The sequence below is a fragment of the Arvicola amphibius genome, chromosome 3, assembly GCF_903992535.2.
Source record: "Arvicola amphibius chromosome 3, mArvAmp1.2, whole genome shotgun sequence".
Lineage (NCBI taxonomy): Eukaryota > Metazoa > Chordata > Mammalia > Rodentia > Cricetidae > Arvicola > Arvicola amphibius.
Genome location: NC_052049.1, coordinates 156,357,214 through 156,373,159, shown reverse-complemented (window position 1 = coordinate 156,373,159; position 15,946 = coordinate 156,357,214). Strand labels below are relative to the sequence as shown.

Sequence of the window (15,946 nt, the reverse complement as noted above, 5' to 3'; positions counted from 1 at the left end):
TGTAAAACCTCAAGGTGAGTAAATAAAGCCATGATTAGGTGGTATAATATATGAAGTACTGCCAAACCAATTAAAAACAGATGAGTCTCCATATGCCAGAGGAATCAGGCCTACGACCGGACATCAAGAAATAGGGCCTTTACCCTCAATTTCTATATTTCTTTGATACTCATAAATATTTAATTTAAACTGCAAGGCAGAAAGGTCAACTTACCATCTCAACACCAAGAAGCTAAGCTGAAAACCATACAGCTTTTGCCTCTATTTGAATTAATATTCTAGTATTCACACATCTCTTGACTTCTAAAGGTGGATCTAAGTTAGAAATTTTATATTTACACTCAAAAAACACAATCCGTAATCCGTATTCACTTTAATGTGTCATTTTGACTCATTTTTGACAAGGAGAACATACACACACTTTCTTCACACTGGTACAAACCAGTGAGTGTGGCTGTCACTGGATGACTTAAGAGGTTGGGGCGTCTTCATAAAGGACTTCATCTACCCTCATGTCATGCTCATCCACTGGGACCTGGGGACAGATCTGTTCTTTGAACGCCAAGGCCAAGGTGTAGGGCTTCACTTTCTGGTGCTGCATACAGCGCTTCAGGTAGGTGTCATAGTAGCCCTTGCCCCGCCCCAGCCGGTTGCCATCTTTGTCAAACCCGAGGCCTGGCAGGAAGATGAGGTCAAGTCCACCTGTGGAAACAGGAATGTATTTGGAGTATCAATGGCTATTGCAAGATCACGTCAGGATAGCATCTGGGTTTTATTTCTAATAACAACAACCCTTTTTCTAATTTCTAAAGAAATATATGATCTTTGTGAAATTACGAAAAAAATCAAGTTGGACAAAGAAGGAAATAACTTTTCAGCTACTTAGTTCTGCACCCATCCTTCAGCAGCTCTTGTGTGTGCTAGGTATGACTCTAGCCCCATCCACACCAGCTAGAGCGTTTTCCATGGGCAGAGCCTCGGAACTTCCTTTAATTCTAGTATGCAGCTGATTCTACACACCTGTCCAACCCGGTTTGGTGGGGTGGGATAGGACAGATCTGGAGTGGTGTGAAAAGGTAAGGGAAAAGCAGAAAGGATGGAGCTATTAAAAGTACCAAGCGGCCCACTCCTCTCCTCTCCCTTTCCAGCCATTGGCAGGCAAGAGTAGGCACAGACTTTCAGCTTAGCTGAGAGCTAACCACTCAGACAGCACTGCTGGCAAGGCATATACAATGGTTGGAAGTCAAGGACTCTCCAGCACAGGGAGCCAGAAGTAGTGTTTTTCAGACTGCCAGTTAGACTGGTCCCTGCTTCAAGCAGCTGCTGACTTCCTATGAGGTGAACTCCACTTCCTGCTCCTGGCATGTACCTGTTCACCCTACCCGCCAACGTCCCACACTGCTCAAGTGCAGTCTGATCCAATCCTCTAAGCTTGCCTGCCTATTCCAAGCCCTGAGGGCTAAAAACAGGGATGCCATTGACCTTTTCTCTCTGTCCCATCACAGTCATTTATCTCTATAGGAATAAACAGTGTCCTGCACACTTGAGCTTCTCCCTAGGGTCCTCTTTATGTTTCCAGAGTAACTGACTTCTAAACCTGTAACACACATACATTTTCTATGATTTCTGCTTCTTCACGGAGAGAAAAAGGTATTTTGCAAAGTTCTCAGAGAAGATACATCAGGAGATGGCAGTTCAGTTAAAGTAAAAACTCAGGCCAAAACAACACGGCTATCAATTGTCCCAAACAACACGTCTATCAATTGTCCCAAACAACAGGGACAAGGACTCTGGAGACTTCAGCAGAGAGCAAGTAAATCTAGATAGGCAACAAGAGGTCATGCGGTATTTTGACTTGATGCAGATTTTTAAGAACGTCAAGAGTCAGGTTATATTCCGGAAACCAAAAGAAGGAGCAGTGTGCTGAAGAAGAGGCAGGCAGCAGTTTTGTTTGCTGGAGAAGGAAGATCAGGGTGAAGAGTAAGAGGAGAGATAGGTGTGTGGTTCTCTCCAGCACTAGCTACAGAAGTACAAGATCGTAGGATAATGGCATGCATATCTCCCAGAAAATTAAAAGTAAAACTACCATAAAAATCTAACAATCCCATTCCTGGATTTTAAAACAAGATCTTAGAGGATCTTTACCCTTCCATTTTCATTGTAGAACTGTACACAATAGCCCAAAGGTAGAGAAGCTAAATGTCCATCACAGTAGCAACTGATCAAAACAAAACAACAAAAACCACATCCCATGGTACATACATGTGGTAACATATTAATCTGCCATAAAATAGAAGAAAATTTTCTAATAGTGGACTTGGAGAACATGGACTAATAGAGGACACTATGCTAAATGAAAAAAAAAATCAAATAAACACATGTACTATATGATTCCACTGAAAGGCATCTAGTAAAACATTTATAAACAGAAAGAATGGCATTTGCCAGGGACCTGAGGAAGATGCTTTTGATAAACACAGCATTCAGCATTTCAGTCATAAAAGATGGAAAGGTTCTAGAGGTCTGTGATATGACATTGTGTTTACAGCCAAAACAAATCACTCTACTCCTACAATTTAAGAGGTGACATCTCATATGGCATACTAGTTAACATAATAAAAAGTATAAAAGCAAAGCAACAGAAAGGGAAGGCAACAGAACAGCCAGGGTATCCACCAGTGCCAACTCCTAAGAGAAGGCGGCATTTTGGAGCTACCACATTTATGCTGGTGGAAGAAGAGAGTGGAGAAAGGAAAGAGGCGAGGAAAGCCATCGTCAGTCCGCAGGCTGCAGTCAAGCTTGCTGCTACTGCCCTGTTCCTCCCTATGCTCGGTCTGCTGCTCTCCCTGGAGTCCACCTCGTAGAGCTGAGTGTGTATGTCTCTGTCGACTCTGCTGGACAGCAAATTTCCTTGCAGGCCAGAATTTTTTTCCAAGTCATCCTTCATGTTTGGTTTTTAATAGACTTCTAGAGCATAAAGACCAAAGATGAGTGAGTATATTATCTTCACATGGATCAATCCTGGCAGGACACCCCCTATTTTAGTAATTCTAAGGTACATATGCTTGGATTAAAGAAGTAACACTATGGGACAAAACAAGTAAGTTTATTTATCTTCGCACGGCTTGATATGGACTCTAGAACCGTTAAGCAGAAGTGAGACTGGCCATTGTTCTGTTAAGTAGCTCAGGGATCTGAAACTGCCTTTCACGGGTCCCGGCATTCCACTTAGATGTTGGCTGTGTGTCCCTATCCACAGGATTACCCACACCCAATGCCCTTCTACCATGTGTGGACTATGGCCCCTGGTTCCAGTAGTTACTTAGGAAGTCTTTTCTGGCATGCTCCCACTTCGGCTATTTGGTGAGTCCAAGCATTTTTCTGAATACATACTGCACTCCTTACTTAACTTCATCCATCCATAGTTGAAGTCCTTCCTGTGCCTTGACACACCATTCTTTTCTTTCCTTTCTCCTCTTCCCCCACCTGACACACACACACACACACACACACACACACACACACACACCCCATAACACTACTTCTGGATCCCTCCTTTCCCCATTGATGAAAAAAATTAATTGGACAAGAAAAGCAGGTATGGGCTCTGTAAGCTTTCCATGCCTCACACACACACTAGCGTGTGACCCTAGACACACCCTATATGTACCACAAAGTCAAAATTCAGTGGGCAAAACAGAAAAGCCTTCCTTCGTCAAACATATGCTTCCCGCAGCTCTGGCATGGCCCTGTTTATAATCACCAAAAGCTCATGAACAGAGGACAATGACATCAGCACAGTGTCACCACAATTCTGATTTTGTTAAGCCCCTTGTGCTCTTGTTTCACAGGCCTCACGGGGGTAGAACGTAGCAAGGACAGCCAAAGAGCTCCGCTTGTCAGGATTGCAGCAGGAACTTCAGGGAGAGGTCTCTGGGGATCCTTCTGTACTGCCATAGTTTATTGTTAGCTATTCTTTGTGAGGGAGGTGTAGCTTCATAGATTTCTTGCATTCAAAACTGTAAATCTTACCTTTACCCCAGCCTTATACCCTGTGTTTGTTCGCAATCTTGGTTTTACCCATTACTGGGTAGTGCTCTGAAACAGCAGCCTTCTCTGACGGCAGCTGGTAAGGGGCAAGGACCATGATCCTCTCTAGCTATGGGATCAAGGGCGAGCCACTTTCCAGCCTGTGTCTCAACATTATCACCTGTAAATCTGCTTGGTTACCTGCTGGTCACGAGCATTAAATTAGATAATGCTTATGAACTCTACAGTTAAGTACCATCTATGATGATCCCATGTATTATGAGACTTTCTCTTGTGAATTAAGAAATATGAGGCACCATTTCTTGAACAGGCTGGCGGAGAAGGGGATGGAGTTCCTTTGGAACGCCTAGTGAAATTAAGTACACCTACTTACTCTTGTACTCCCTTAGAACCGATCTCTGCATTCTTTCTTCCCCGAGGCTTCCTCAGGCAAAGAGGGAGCAAAAAACCAAGAGAGTGCAGATAAAGAACCAGAGTTAGGTTTGCTAATTTTTGTTTTCTGTAAAGGGTCAAACAGTAAATAATTTCGGCTATGAGACACTGTGGTCTGCAGGTCCGTTCTGTGCTGTGAAAGCAGCCAGAGACAATCTACATGGATAACTGGCTATGCTTATTTACTTACTAAAACAGACTTGGCCCACAGCTGCAGCTGCTACCCTGCCATGGAATATAGGAAGTTGCTGAAACAAACACAGAAATGGAGTCAAAATGTGGAGAGGATAAGAACAATATCTCTCAGGCGTGGCAGGGAGGCAATTGTTGGAGTAAGAGATACAGAGGGGAGGGGAACAGGCAGAACTGTGGACTCTTCAGGCTGTGTGAGAAAATGAAAGGGGATTTTACGCATGCTTCTACTAGCCCTCGTTCCGAGGATTTAGTTCACCCTTGGGAGCACCATTCTCAGTAAAATAACAGCAGATGTCTCTGAGGACAGCCTAAACTCAGACTCCTGGGACAGAGGTCTCCAGGATGGAACCAGTTCAGCCACTGAACTGTCCCTGCCTGATCCTGAGAGTGAGGGGTGGAGCCCAAGAGATATGCACAGCCTTTCGGCTCTGAAACCAACAGGAACTGTTTTTAGTGCCCTCCTTGTCCCTTTCATTCTTTTTATCTTGCATTTCTTGATGACATCTTCCACACACTCTTCTTCAGACTTCATGAGCACGACAGCGCAGCTGCCCTCTGCACTAGGGACAAGGATCTCATCGTGTTATTCTGAATGTACCATTCCACCGGAAAGTTCAGCTGCTTATCCCTCTTCCTACAATGCAGTCTTTTTTCCTGTCTCTCCCTTGCTCAAAAGCATTTAGCAGGGTTGGGGATGTAGTTTTTTGCCTGTGTGCACAAAGCCCTATGTCTGATCTTCAACATTGCCTGAAAACAGGCATGGTGAACCATGTATGTAATCCCAGCCTGTAATTCAAAGTTATCCTTGGGTACGCTAGAGTTCAGGGCCATCCTGGGTTACAAAAGACCTTGTCTCAAAAATAACAATTACAAAAAACAAAACAAAACAAAAAAGCCAATACAAAAAGAAGTACATTTAGTACATCACCTTTAATGATAACATCCAAGTTGCCCTTTGTTGGCTATGCAAAGCTTCTTCTAGTCTCCCAGACATTACCTCTACATCATTTCCTCTGTATACTCCTGTGCCATCAGTTACATCAACTGAACCCTGTCTGACAAACCCACTTGTGATTTCCTGCCTGGGTATCTGTGTTCCGTCTGTGTTACCTGTCTAACATAGCAACGGCCATACAACAAGCTTCAGTTAAGTGCCCATGCAGTTCTTTTGTCCAATAACTATGCTGTAACCTGTCCTTGCCCTGGGGTCCAGTAAATCCTTTTTCCTTTCTAGATTCCTTATAACTCAGCTCTCACCCCCCCCCCAAAAAAAAAAAACAAACGAAAGAATGAGAGTGAAGGACATAGCAGCCTGCGGCCATATTATATTACTTCAGGTTCCTGACCCTATCTCAGCACTCACCTGATTAGACATCACCCGAGACACCTGACTCTGAACCTCAGGGCAGTGTCAACAAGAACAGAGCTCAGGAACCAATATTTGTGACGTGTCCACCAATGCCCGGCACACTGCTACCCGCTAAGAATAAAGGCGTGAGAAAAGTGCTGCACCCATAGGCAAGCAGGAGGGTGCAGACTACTCTTCGCTTCACACATGAAAACCAATTCAGAGAGCTCAGAGGATTCTTAGGTGTCTCAGTTCAAAGAAGAAGCTATCTCAGGAGGGTCAAGATTCAACATTTCCACCGTTCTCACTGCTAACAGGTACAAATGTGGCCGAGCAAGGAGATGGAAGAAACAAAGCCACAAGCCAACTACTTTAGAGGCCATGGTCAGTGAAAAATGCAGCTTTCACCTCAAAGGAAATAAGGGATAAATTATCCTAAAGCCAAATAAATATTAGTGATGGACCAGAAGCATGGATTCAGGTTATTTGGAAAACAAAAAACAAAAACAACAACAACAACAACAACAACAACAAAAAACCCAGAGTGGCAATGCTTTGAGAGGTTTTTATAGTCACAGAACAAAAGAAAGTCACAAGTCAAGACACTCTTCAAACACATGGTGGGCGCATCAGCTAGGCCAGTGACAGCAAAGCACAGAAATGGCAGCTACAGGCTTCAGGCGGTATCTGGTGGCATTCCCAGCCTTTGGGCTGCTGGGAATTAGTGGTCTGTGAGTACATCACAGAAGGACTTCACCTGGTAATCACAAGGATGTTGGCTACGACACAGATCTGGTGAGCTAAAGGTAACTCATAATAATTCAGTTACAGATCAGCAGCATTCCAACTCTCCGCAATCATGTAAGCACTAAACAGCTTTGTAGAGTTCCTAACACAAGTGAGGCTTTTCTGTGGAGGAAAGACTCACACCATTATACTGAGCGATGGACTCTGCAGGCTTCTAGTCAAGCTACCAGGCTGGAATTCCAGCACTCCCTGTGTATTTATTTATGAAATATCAATCAAAACCACCTTCACCTACAACCCCGAATGAATAAACATACTATGATGTAAGGCTTCCCTGAACTACTAACATCAAATGTTAGCTTAGTCAACCACTGCATGCCGACTCCTTAGCTCACGCGGCTGCCTGCAGTGACTCAGGCTTGTCTAGCAAACATGTTTCCACAGCACAAAGAACCTGAAACCCCAAAACGAAACACAGGGCAGTAACACATGGCATCTCTTGCGACAGACTCAGAAATCAATACTCTGAACCCATCGTGGTTGTGTTAGAGCAGACTGATGCATGAAGCTCCTCACAGAAAAACAATGCAGAACACACAAGGTAACAAAGCAAACCAATTATGTGTTACAACAGGACATAAGTCAACTCCTGATTATTTGTATAAACTGTTTTAAAATCTATTTTTTTCTGAGCCAGCAAGATGGTTTATTGGTTAAAGGTGCTTGCCAACAAGTTACATAGCAGAGAGAGAGAACTGACTCCCCCAAAATTGTCCTCTGACTCCACAGACACACACACACACACACACACACACGCACGTAATAAAATTTAAAAAAAAAGAAACCTGGAAACTCATGAAGAATTAATCAACTAAATCACCTAACAGAAACAAGTAATTAAAAATATTTACATCATAAATGCATTTTTGCTCTGTCCCAATGTTTTGGCCATTGGGAATCTCAGTGCAGAATCATGCATTTAAAATGACACAGCCGGGCAGTGGTGGCGCACGCCTTTAATCCCAGCACTCGGGAGGCAGAGGCAGGCGGATCTCTGAGTTCGAGGCCAGCCTGGTCTACAAGAGCTAGTTCCAGGACAGGCTCTAGAAACTACAGGGAAACCCTGCCTCAAAAAACCATAAATAAATAAATAAATAAATAAATAAAATGACAGAATAACCCCGACTATTCATTTCATCACTGTTATTATAAAATTCTTGCTTTGACACAGGCACCCATGTGCATGAAAATACAGAATTGACATTTATCAGCAGAGAACTGGGCCAAGCACACAACACCAGGTAAGATGTATTCCTGTGTATAACAGGGCACTTGGCTGATCAGCTAGTGATGTAACACAACATAAGAAGCCTATCTATGCCTTACATTCAAACCTAAGGATACTATAAGTGTGAGGCTTGACTCAATCCTATGAACACTATGTGTTTAAATGAAAGAAGTAGTTACAGACCTGGATTGGATCCAGAGGGCACCCACTGAGGTTTTCAGGTCTTTGCGTCTCTGAACAAAGAATCAGACCAGGGGAATATGGACAGTGATAGAAATAAATGGAGGTCATTAATTAAGAAGGTAAACACTCCCGAGTGTAGCAGGTCAGAGAGCTGGGACAACTCCCCAGCCCCAAATCCCTGGGCCATTAAAGTCATTACCCTTCATGGGTCGTTCACAAAGTGCCTGCCTTTCTCAGTTTTGTACATTTGTCTCTTAAATGTAGCCTTGATGGGGAAAATTTCTGTGTTTCTTCCAAATCACTTCTCTCACGTAAACCTTGATCCTCTCTGTGCCCTAACCTTCCTCTACAGTCAAAGGAGATAGGAATTGAGACTCCTCTGGGCACAGCTAACACACAGAAGAAAGCTCAAGTTCCTAAGGTACTAACTGCTGAGTATTTCCACACAGCAGCCTCCACCCCAGCAAAGTCAAAGATGGTCTGTGAAGACATATAATGTCTGTGGACTCCTGAGTTCATCTCAGGAAGGACACACAGAGAAGTGACTGCCCCTAAGATGAAAAGTTGGAGAACACAAGGAAGCCTCTGGATGAGAAGGGGACCCTATACTTCCATAAAAATATGCCTTCTGAATCTTTATCACATGGCACACAGAACTAGAAATGTAAATTTCTCCTCTTAAATGTCAACATTCTGTGTGAAGGCAAAAGCCTAGCAGACTGTCTAGCAATCGGTCAAATGTACTGATTGCCACTGGGTTTGGATCCCACAACAACCATGGGTAGCTAAGAAACTTCTAAGCAACTGAGGCCTTCCTTAAAACCCAAATAGTACCAACATTACAGGGAGATTAAATAAATATATAAAGGAAGTATGCAAACACTTAGTAAGGTGTTCGGTAAACGCAGGCTTCTCTTATACTTATGGAAATGAAAGTGCCTACTCTTTGTTGACTCTGAAAGTTTTTTCTCTAAAGAGTTATTTAGATTTTTTTATTAGCTCAAACCCTGAGAGCAAACCTAACTCTCTACTGCCCTCTGCTGTCAACTAGGAATGTGCAGGCAGGAGACATTCACAAAAGATGCTACAGCCAGGGGCAGAGCATAAACCACACAGGCTCTGGGCAATGGTGGCTCTATGCAAATGCGATAGGAAAGCATTCTGCTTATAAACCACTTTTCCTTCTACAGAGGCTCCTCTGGGAAGTGTGTCTGTCTGAGAACAGGAGGAACAGTGACACTGATCCTGATGCCCACGGTCAGCTGTGCTGTCCTCACATCTCCTGCCCACAGCCCCACAAGACACGTTATCATCTGCTTTTTCCAAATGGGAAAATCAAGCTGTAATCTGACGAAGTCATACAGCCAGTGACGCTGAGACTGCGGTGCTGGGGAAGAGGGAGCTCCTTCCTGGAGGGTAAAGCTCACAAAGACTATTCTACTAAATCCGCCATGGAAGCAGGCTCAGTCACACTGAATATGACATCTATACTAGTTTGGCTTGGGTCACAGTATAGACAGATGACACACAAACTGGGAAGAGGGAAGAAGTCCAATAAAGCGGACAGTTAGGGGGCTGGCAGTGCTTAGGTAGTAACCGCTGGGGAGCACGGACCATCCACAGACCTGCAGGAGGTGGGAGCAGGGACAGGGAATGGATATGGTACCAGCAGATTTGCAGCTAGAAGGGCTGCTGGGCAGGAATGTAGGTGCTGCACAGGGATATAGTGTTACCCTCCAGCTCACTCCTCAGCATCTTCTGGTCTTGAATACGTCCACAAAGTAACCCTTGGTGGGTTTTTATCAAGTGAAAAGTGAAAAAGACTGAGTCTAGCAGAAGCTAACAAACAGACGTAAATGGTTATTATCAGTGGTTATATCTGGGCATGGAGACTTGGATTATTTTTAGTTTCTACCTTATGTCTCATCTTTATGATCAACACTGCTGGGTTTGTTTATCTATTTTATTTGGACATAAAATGACTGTCCCAGTGCTATAATGGAGTGAAGACTAGAGAAAACTTTGCCCCATAGCCATGGTAACAGAGTAAGAATGAAATTACAACGAATGCTAGGATAGTGGTAATGGTAGCAGAGTTATGGACACCCCCAATAGAAAGAGGCGAAGGATAACCACAGGCTCCTCATTTGGGATTTCAGCCATTCCCACAAACCAGCTGTGAGAGCTCTCAGACGCTACAGTATATAAAAAGATGATACAGCTTTCATGACACATCATCCATGATGGAGTGGGACCTTACAGTGATGTAGCTGTTTGGGGGCCACCCACCCTCCTGTGTAAGTAACCCCTCACCCGTGTTCCTGTAAACAAGCCTAGTAAACATACTCAATGGTTTACTATGTGGGACCAGGGTGGACTCCTCATTTTGGTTGTTAGTGCCACACCTGGGGTAAATAGATCCCTTTTCACATCTTCCTGGGAAAAGTTAATGTAAAAACAGAGCACAGCTATTTTCTTTTATTTAAATTGTGTGTGTGTGTGTGTGTGTGTGTGTGAATACTCTATGTCTAGTCTTCACCAAGAGACATACTTCAAATCATATTAGCTATTTTCTTAAGCATCTAACAGTCTAATTGTATCTTGACCAATATCTTATCTAGAAAATATGCCTCAGATATTAAGATAACAGGAAACAGGTAGCAATTATCTGACATTATTTTATCAGACACCATGATCATCACTGCTATCCCTACAAACAACAATCGTAACCATATATGAAAAATACCAAACTAGTTACACAAGCCAGCGTGTAAGTGTGCACCCATGCAGTCACATGGAGGCCAGAGGAAGGCATCGAATGTTCTATCACTCTATGCTTTACTCTCTTGAGACGGAGATAAGTACCAGCCATCCTCTGGTCTCTACCTTCCCGCAGTCCTGGCGTTTTGCTTGTGTTTGGGGTTTAAACTCAGTCCCCATTCTCATGCACCCAGCATTCTCACCCACTGAGCATCTCCACACCACCCAATTCTCTACGTGGATTTGCAACCCACAGTCTACCAGTCAAATAAGGCTATGAAATTTCACCTGAACCCAGCAATGCTTCATGTTGCCACTAAAATGGAAGAGTCAGTCCCTGAAACAGACGCGGTACTAGCCACTGAGCCCCAAATATTTATTACCTGCTCTTTCACAGAAGAGGTTGCCAGCCCTTGATCTGGGCATCTCCTTAGGGCTTAAGCACAGAGAAAATCAAACTTCAGTTCATTTTATCTTAAATGATACTGACTAAAATAAATAATATGGAAGGGGATATTAAATTATTTTCAATGCAAAAAAATGCACAGACGCAGTATTATCTAATCAAACAGCTTCTTAAATGTTATTTTGACACCAAGTTTGGGAGACATTTGCTGCCATTCGTAGTCAGATGGGCCTAAACAGAACAATAAAAGTGGAACAAAATGAATGTTTTTTCTCTAACTTGAGTAACCTCTGGTTATGTAATTTTCTTTAAAAAAGAAAAAAGAGGAAGATAGAAACTCTTCAATCTAAGTTAATAATTCTTAGCACTCTTCTTGCATGTGACACAATCAAGAAAAAAATAAGAAAAGCACAACCCCACTTACGTGTATCCAAAGCAGTCAAGCTCACAGAAATGGAGAAATGGAAAGAAGAACCACGTTCCTTAAGGCCGGCGGGAAGGTCATCTGGTGCATGTGTTATCTATCAGTGGGCACTTTCAGGTCCCCAAAAGAGATTTTGTTTTTTGTTTTTTTGTTTTGTTTTTTGTTTTTTTGTTTTGTTTTGTTTTTTTTTTTTTGTTTTGTTTTTGAGACAGGATTTCTCTGTGTAGTTCTGGCTGTCCTAGAACTCACTCTGTAAACCAAGCTGACCTTGAACTAATGAAGGAATGAAAATGTGGCTTTCTCTAAAGCAGTGTCCTGTGGGTCGCAACCCCTTTGGGGGGTCAAATGACCCTTTTGCAGGAGTCATTTAGGACCACTGGGGATATAAATATTTACAGTACGATTCATAACACTAACAAAATCAGTTATGAAGTGGAAAAGAAATAATTTTATGGTTGGGGTCTCCCAACATGAGGAACTGTGTTAAAGGCTCGCAGCATTCGGAAGGTTGAGAACCACTGCTCTAGAGTAACGAAGAACATCTCTTCAAGGTGCAGGGAAAGAGTGCCTTTGGACCTCTTGCTATCTACCTTAGGTTGTACATGAAGAGCTCAGGAAGTCATTATCCTCATTGGTTATAGTGCTGCCCATTTCCTCAGCCTCAAGACTTTAGCAAAATGGAAACTGCTCGCTGACTTCCATCACCTGTTTTACCCAAATGCTTAACAAGCACTTGAAAGCCCAGCAGTATCTCTGGTTCAGCAAACGTAACCAGACTCACAGTATATCTCTTCAGCTTGCTCTCTTCTTCCTTTATGGGCCTCATAGCTCACCTGATATGAGCCTTGTGCGACCAGAACAACTTCTACTGCTGCAAGACTCAAGTTAAAATAAGACAATGCTATGAAAAAGTGTCACCTATGTCTATATAACATCCTTTCCCATGAACTGTGGTGATTTTTTTCACTCCAGCTAGCCTTGTTATCTGCTTCAATATGTCTTATTTTGGTATGTAAAAAACTTCATCTTGAAACTCTTAATGCACCCTAAAGCCAGCTTGACAACAAGGGGGAAGCAGGAAAAAAATTCCCTAAAGCTTTACCTTCTATCAGAAATTCAATGGAATCAAGTCAATAAATAGCAATTATTAATAACTTGATAAATACAATGTCAGTCCCACCTGAGGACCTACAAAGAACATGGGAAAGGTATACACCAATTAGGCTAACAACTTGCTCAGCTGAAAACACACCCAGGAAGTTGAGTGTAAGGAAACACCTAAACTATAATAGGGATGGCGTGATTCAAGTGCCGAGGCAATACACAGAAAGGAGATAATTGCATCCCACCGGCAAAGGGGTTAACTCAGGGAAGATGACATTAAGGAAGTGGGTGCTGGAAGAATAGAACTTCCGGGGATCAGGAAGAGGAGCAGCAATGGCCTGTGATATCACAATAAAATAAGCAAAAACATAGATATGGAGAGCTTGGCGTGTGTTCAGGGACAGTGATGGTGGCCTCTGGAAAACAGGATAGCAGGGGCATACACATGGACCATGTGGGAAAGTGCCTACAGAGGCTAGGAAAGAAACCCACGAAACTCCACAGCGAGAACCAGTGAAGCCCTTGGGCAGCATTGTAGTGATTAGCTGTGGGCTGGCTTCCCGCTGCCCTATGCCCCAAAATAATTACACGGAAACTGTATTCTTATAAACACTGCCTGGCCCATTATTTTCTGCCTCTTACTCATATCTTGATTAACCCATATCTAATAATCTGTGTAGAACCACAAAGTGGTGCCTTACCGGGAAGTTTCTAGCGTACATCCATCTTGGGCTGGAGCTTCATTGCGTCTGGCATCTCTCTCAGGAGAGGCACGGTGGTCTGTCTCATTTAGGAGAGGCATGGCATCTGACTGACCCTTCTACCTCACTTCCTCTTCCTGTTCTGTCTACTCCACCCACCTAAGGGGCGGTCTATCAAATGGGCCAGGCAGTTTCTTTATTAGCCAATGAAATCAACTCAAACAGAAGACTCTCCCACATCATTTCCCCTCTTCTGTTTAAACAATAAAAGAAAGGCTTTAACATAGTAAAATTACATATAACAAAATAGTTATCAAGTAAGAATTAGTTACAATACTTATATCCATTTTATCTTTATCATAACAAAGGAAAACTTTAACTATCTATCCATTCTTCAACTCCATCAAAGACTCCAGAAGGATATAATATTACCTAAGTAAATAAGAAGTAAGCAACTTACAAAACTCTAGAAATGACAGAGACATCTCGCTGCCTGGACAGTCACCCAAAGTTCCTCTGTACCGTTGGGGCATCCATCTTCGGCCTTCAGGCCCATAGTTTCCAGCAGACATTTCCATAAAGCAAGAAATTTCAAAGACAGTTCAGTCACTTTCTGCTGTGTCCTGCAGAATGTCTTGCAGACTCTTTCATGAATCAGGAATCCCGAAAGATCATCTCACTTTTAGGCAAGTTCAGCATTCCTCTCTCTGAGGGTTCTCTATGTCTAGTTTATGCAATAGTCCAGGCAAGAGCAGTTTCTTGCCCAAATGGCTATCAAACTCAATAAGGATCCTCGTCGATGCCCATCATCTTCTTGAAGTAGATTGGTGCTGCCAGGAGCAGACATGTCTCATTGTCATGAACAGTCCTAAGTTATTAAAACATCTAAAATGCAATATTCTGTAGTCTTTGAAAGATATGAAGAATGCCTATGTAACTTAAAATATATCTCTATATATCTAGAAAATCTAACTAACATGACTACAAGCTTTACTATTATTGATGACTATCCATTAACAACCTATATACATTACATTTTTAAAATGAACTACACAATCACAATACCTTAATATTATTAGAAATACATATACATATAAAAAATTGACCTTAAATTTAAATCACTAAAACAAAATCCATATCAATGCAAATTATTCATCTCCATATCATATCCCCCTTTAAATGTAAAAGAACATTTATAAACAATATTTGGGAATATGGGCGCAGTTATCTCTCTCCAAACTGCTTCCTGCTGAATGGGGACGCTGTTAATCAGATCTTTCATGGTGTAACCTGTGTTCCAGGTTCATCTTGGTCATCAGTTGGGTGAAGTAATTTTCTGAAAGTGTTCACGGCAACCTTTCAGGAGGTCATGGACTATCATACCATATTGTGATAGAAGCAATCCACATGGTCTCATTTTCTGTAAAAATAAAAGAATCTCTTTTCCAAAGTATCATATCCTTAGATCCAAATTCTGAAGTCAAGGTATTTTCAAGATATCTTTCTTGGATTAGTTCAGCAGCATTTATAAACAAGTATCTTTTAGCAGCTGTTGCTCCTTCCTCAGCATTCAAACAATTCAAAGAGAGCATAATAGTATATAGTATCAAGATTCTCTGTGTATTTTCCATCTTTGTGCGGCTTTATTTTAACCTCTATTTTGTTTATTTTTTACTTTTACTTTTTGAGACAGGTTCTCTCTATATTTTTGTCCTGGAATAACTCTGTAGACCAGGTTGTCCTTGAACTCTCAGAGATCCGTCTGCCTCTGCCTCCCCAGTGCTGGGATTAAAGGTGTGTGCTGCCACACCTTGAAGTCACAGAGGTCAATCTACCTCTGCCTCCCAAGTGTTGGGATTAAAGGTGTGTACCACCACAACAAACTACTTCCTTTTTTTAAAGAACTTTAACCTTTAGCCTGCATATATTTTTAACACATCATAAACCATTTAGACATTTTCTTCGACTTTGAATCTTTCTTTTACTGTATATCTCTCTTTTTCTGACGACATGAGTCTTTAATTTACCAAACAATATCGGTAGGACTAAAGCCGTGACTTTGCCGGCTAGATCCAGCCCATTCCTTAGCTTTCCAGCCTCATGGCAGAGGTACTGCTGTAGCCATGTTTTTCACCACAACTCTGTGGCGGTTCAAAGTCCCTGCCAGCAAGCAAGCTGCAACAGTGTTAAACACAACACTCAAAAGCTCCATAGTCAGGACCGCCTGCTTGAAAGAGTTACAGTTTGCCCTGGCAGGACGGCCCAGAAAGCTGGCATTTTAAAACGACACAGCTTTTTTCCTGCTACA

General features: G+C 42.5%; 1 protein-coding gene across 9 annotated transcripts in view; it reads right to left on the bottom strand.

Annotated features, from left to right (window-relative positions):
• Positions 1 to 358: 358 nt before the first annotated feature.
• The window catches only part of Mthfs (methenyltetrahydrofolate synthetase), a 33,056-nt gene continuing 17,468 nt past the window's right edge, over positions 359 to 15,946 (bottom strand). For all 9 annotated transcript variants that reach the window (XM_038321610.1, XM_038321612.1, XM_038321614.1 and 6 more), the window contains one exon: positions 359 to 702. In XM_038321610.1, coding sequence (XP_038177538.1) covers positions 470 to 702 — 233 coding nt within the window. In that variant the 3' untranslated portion in view covers positions 359 to 469. The remainder of the gene's footprint in view (positions 703 to 15,946) is intronic.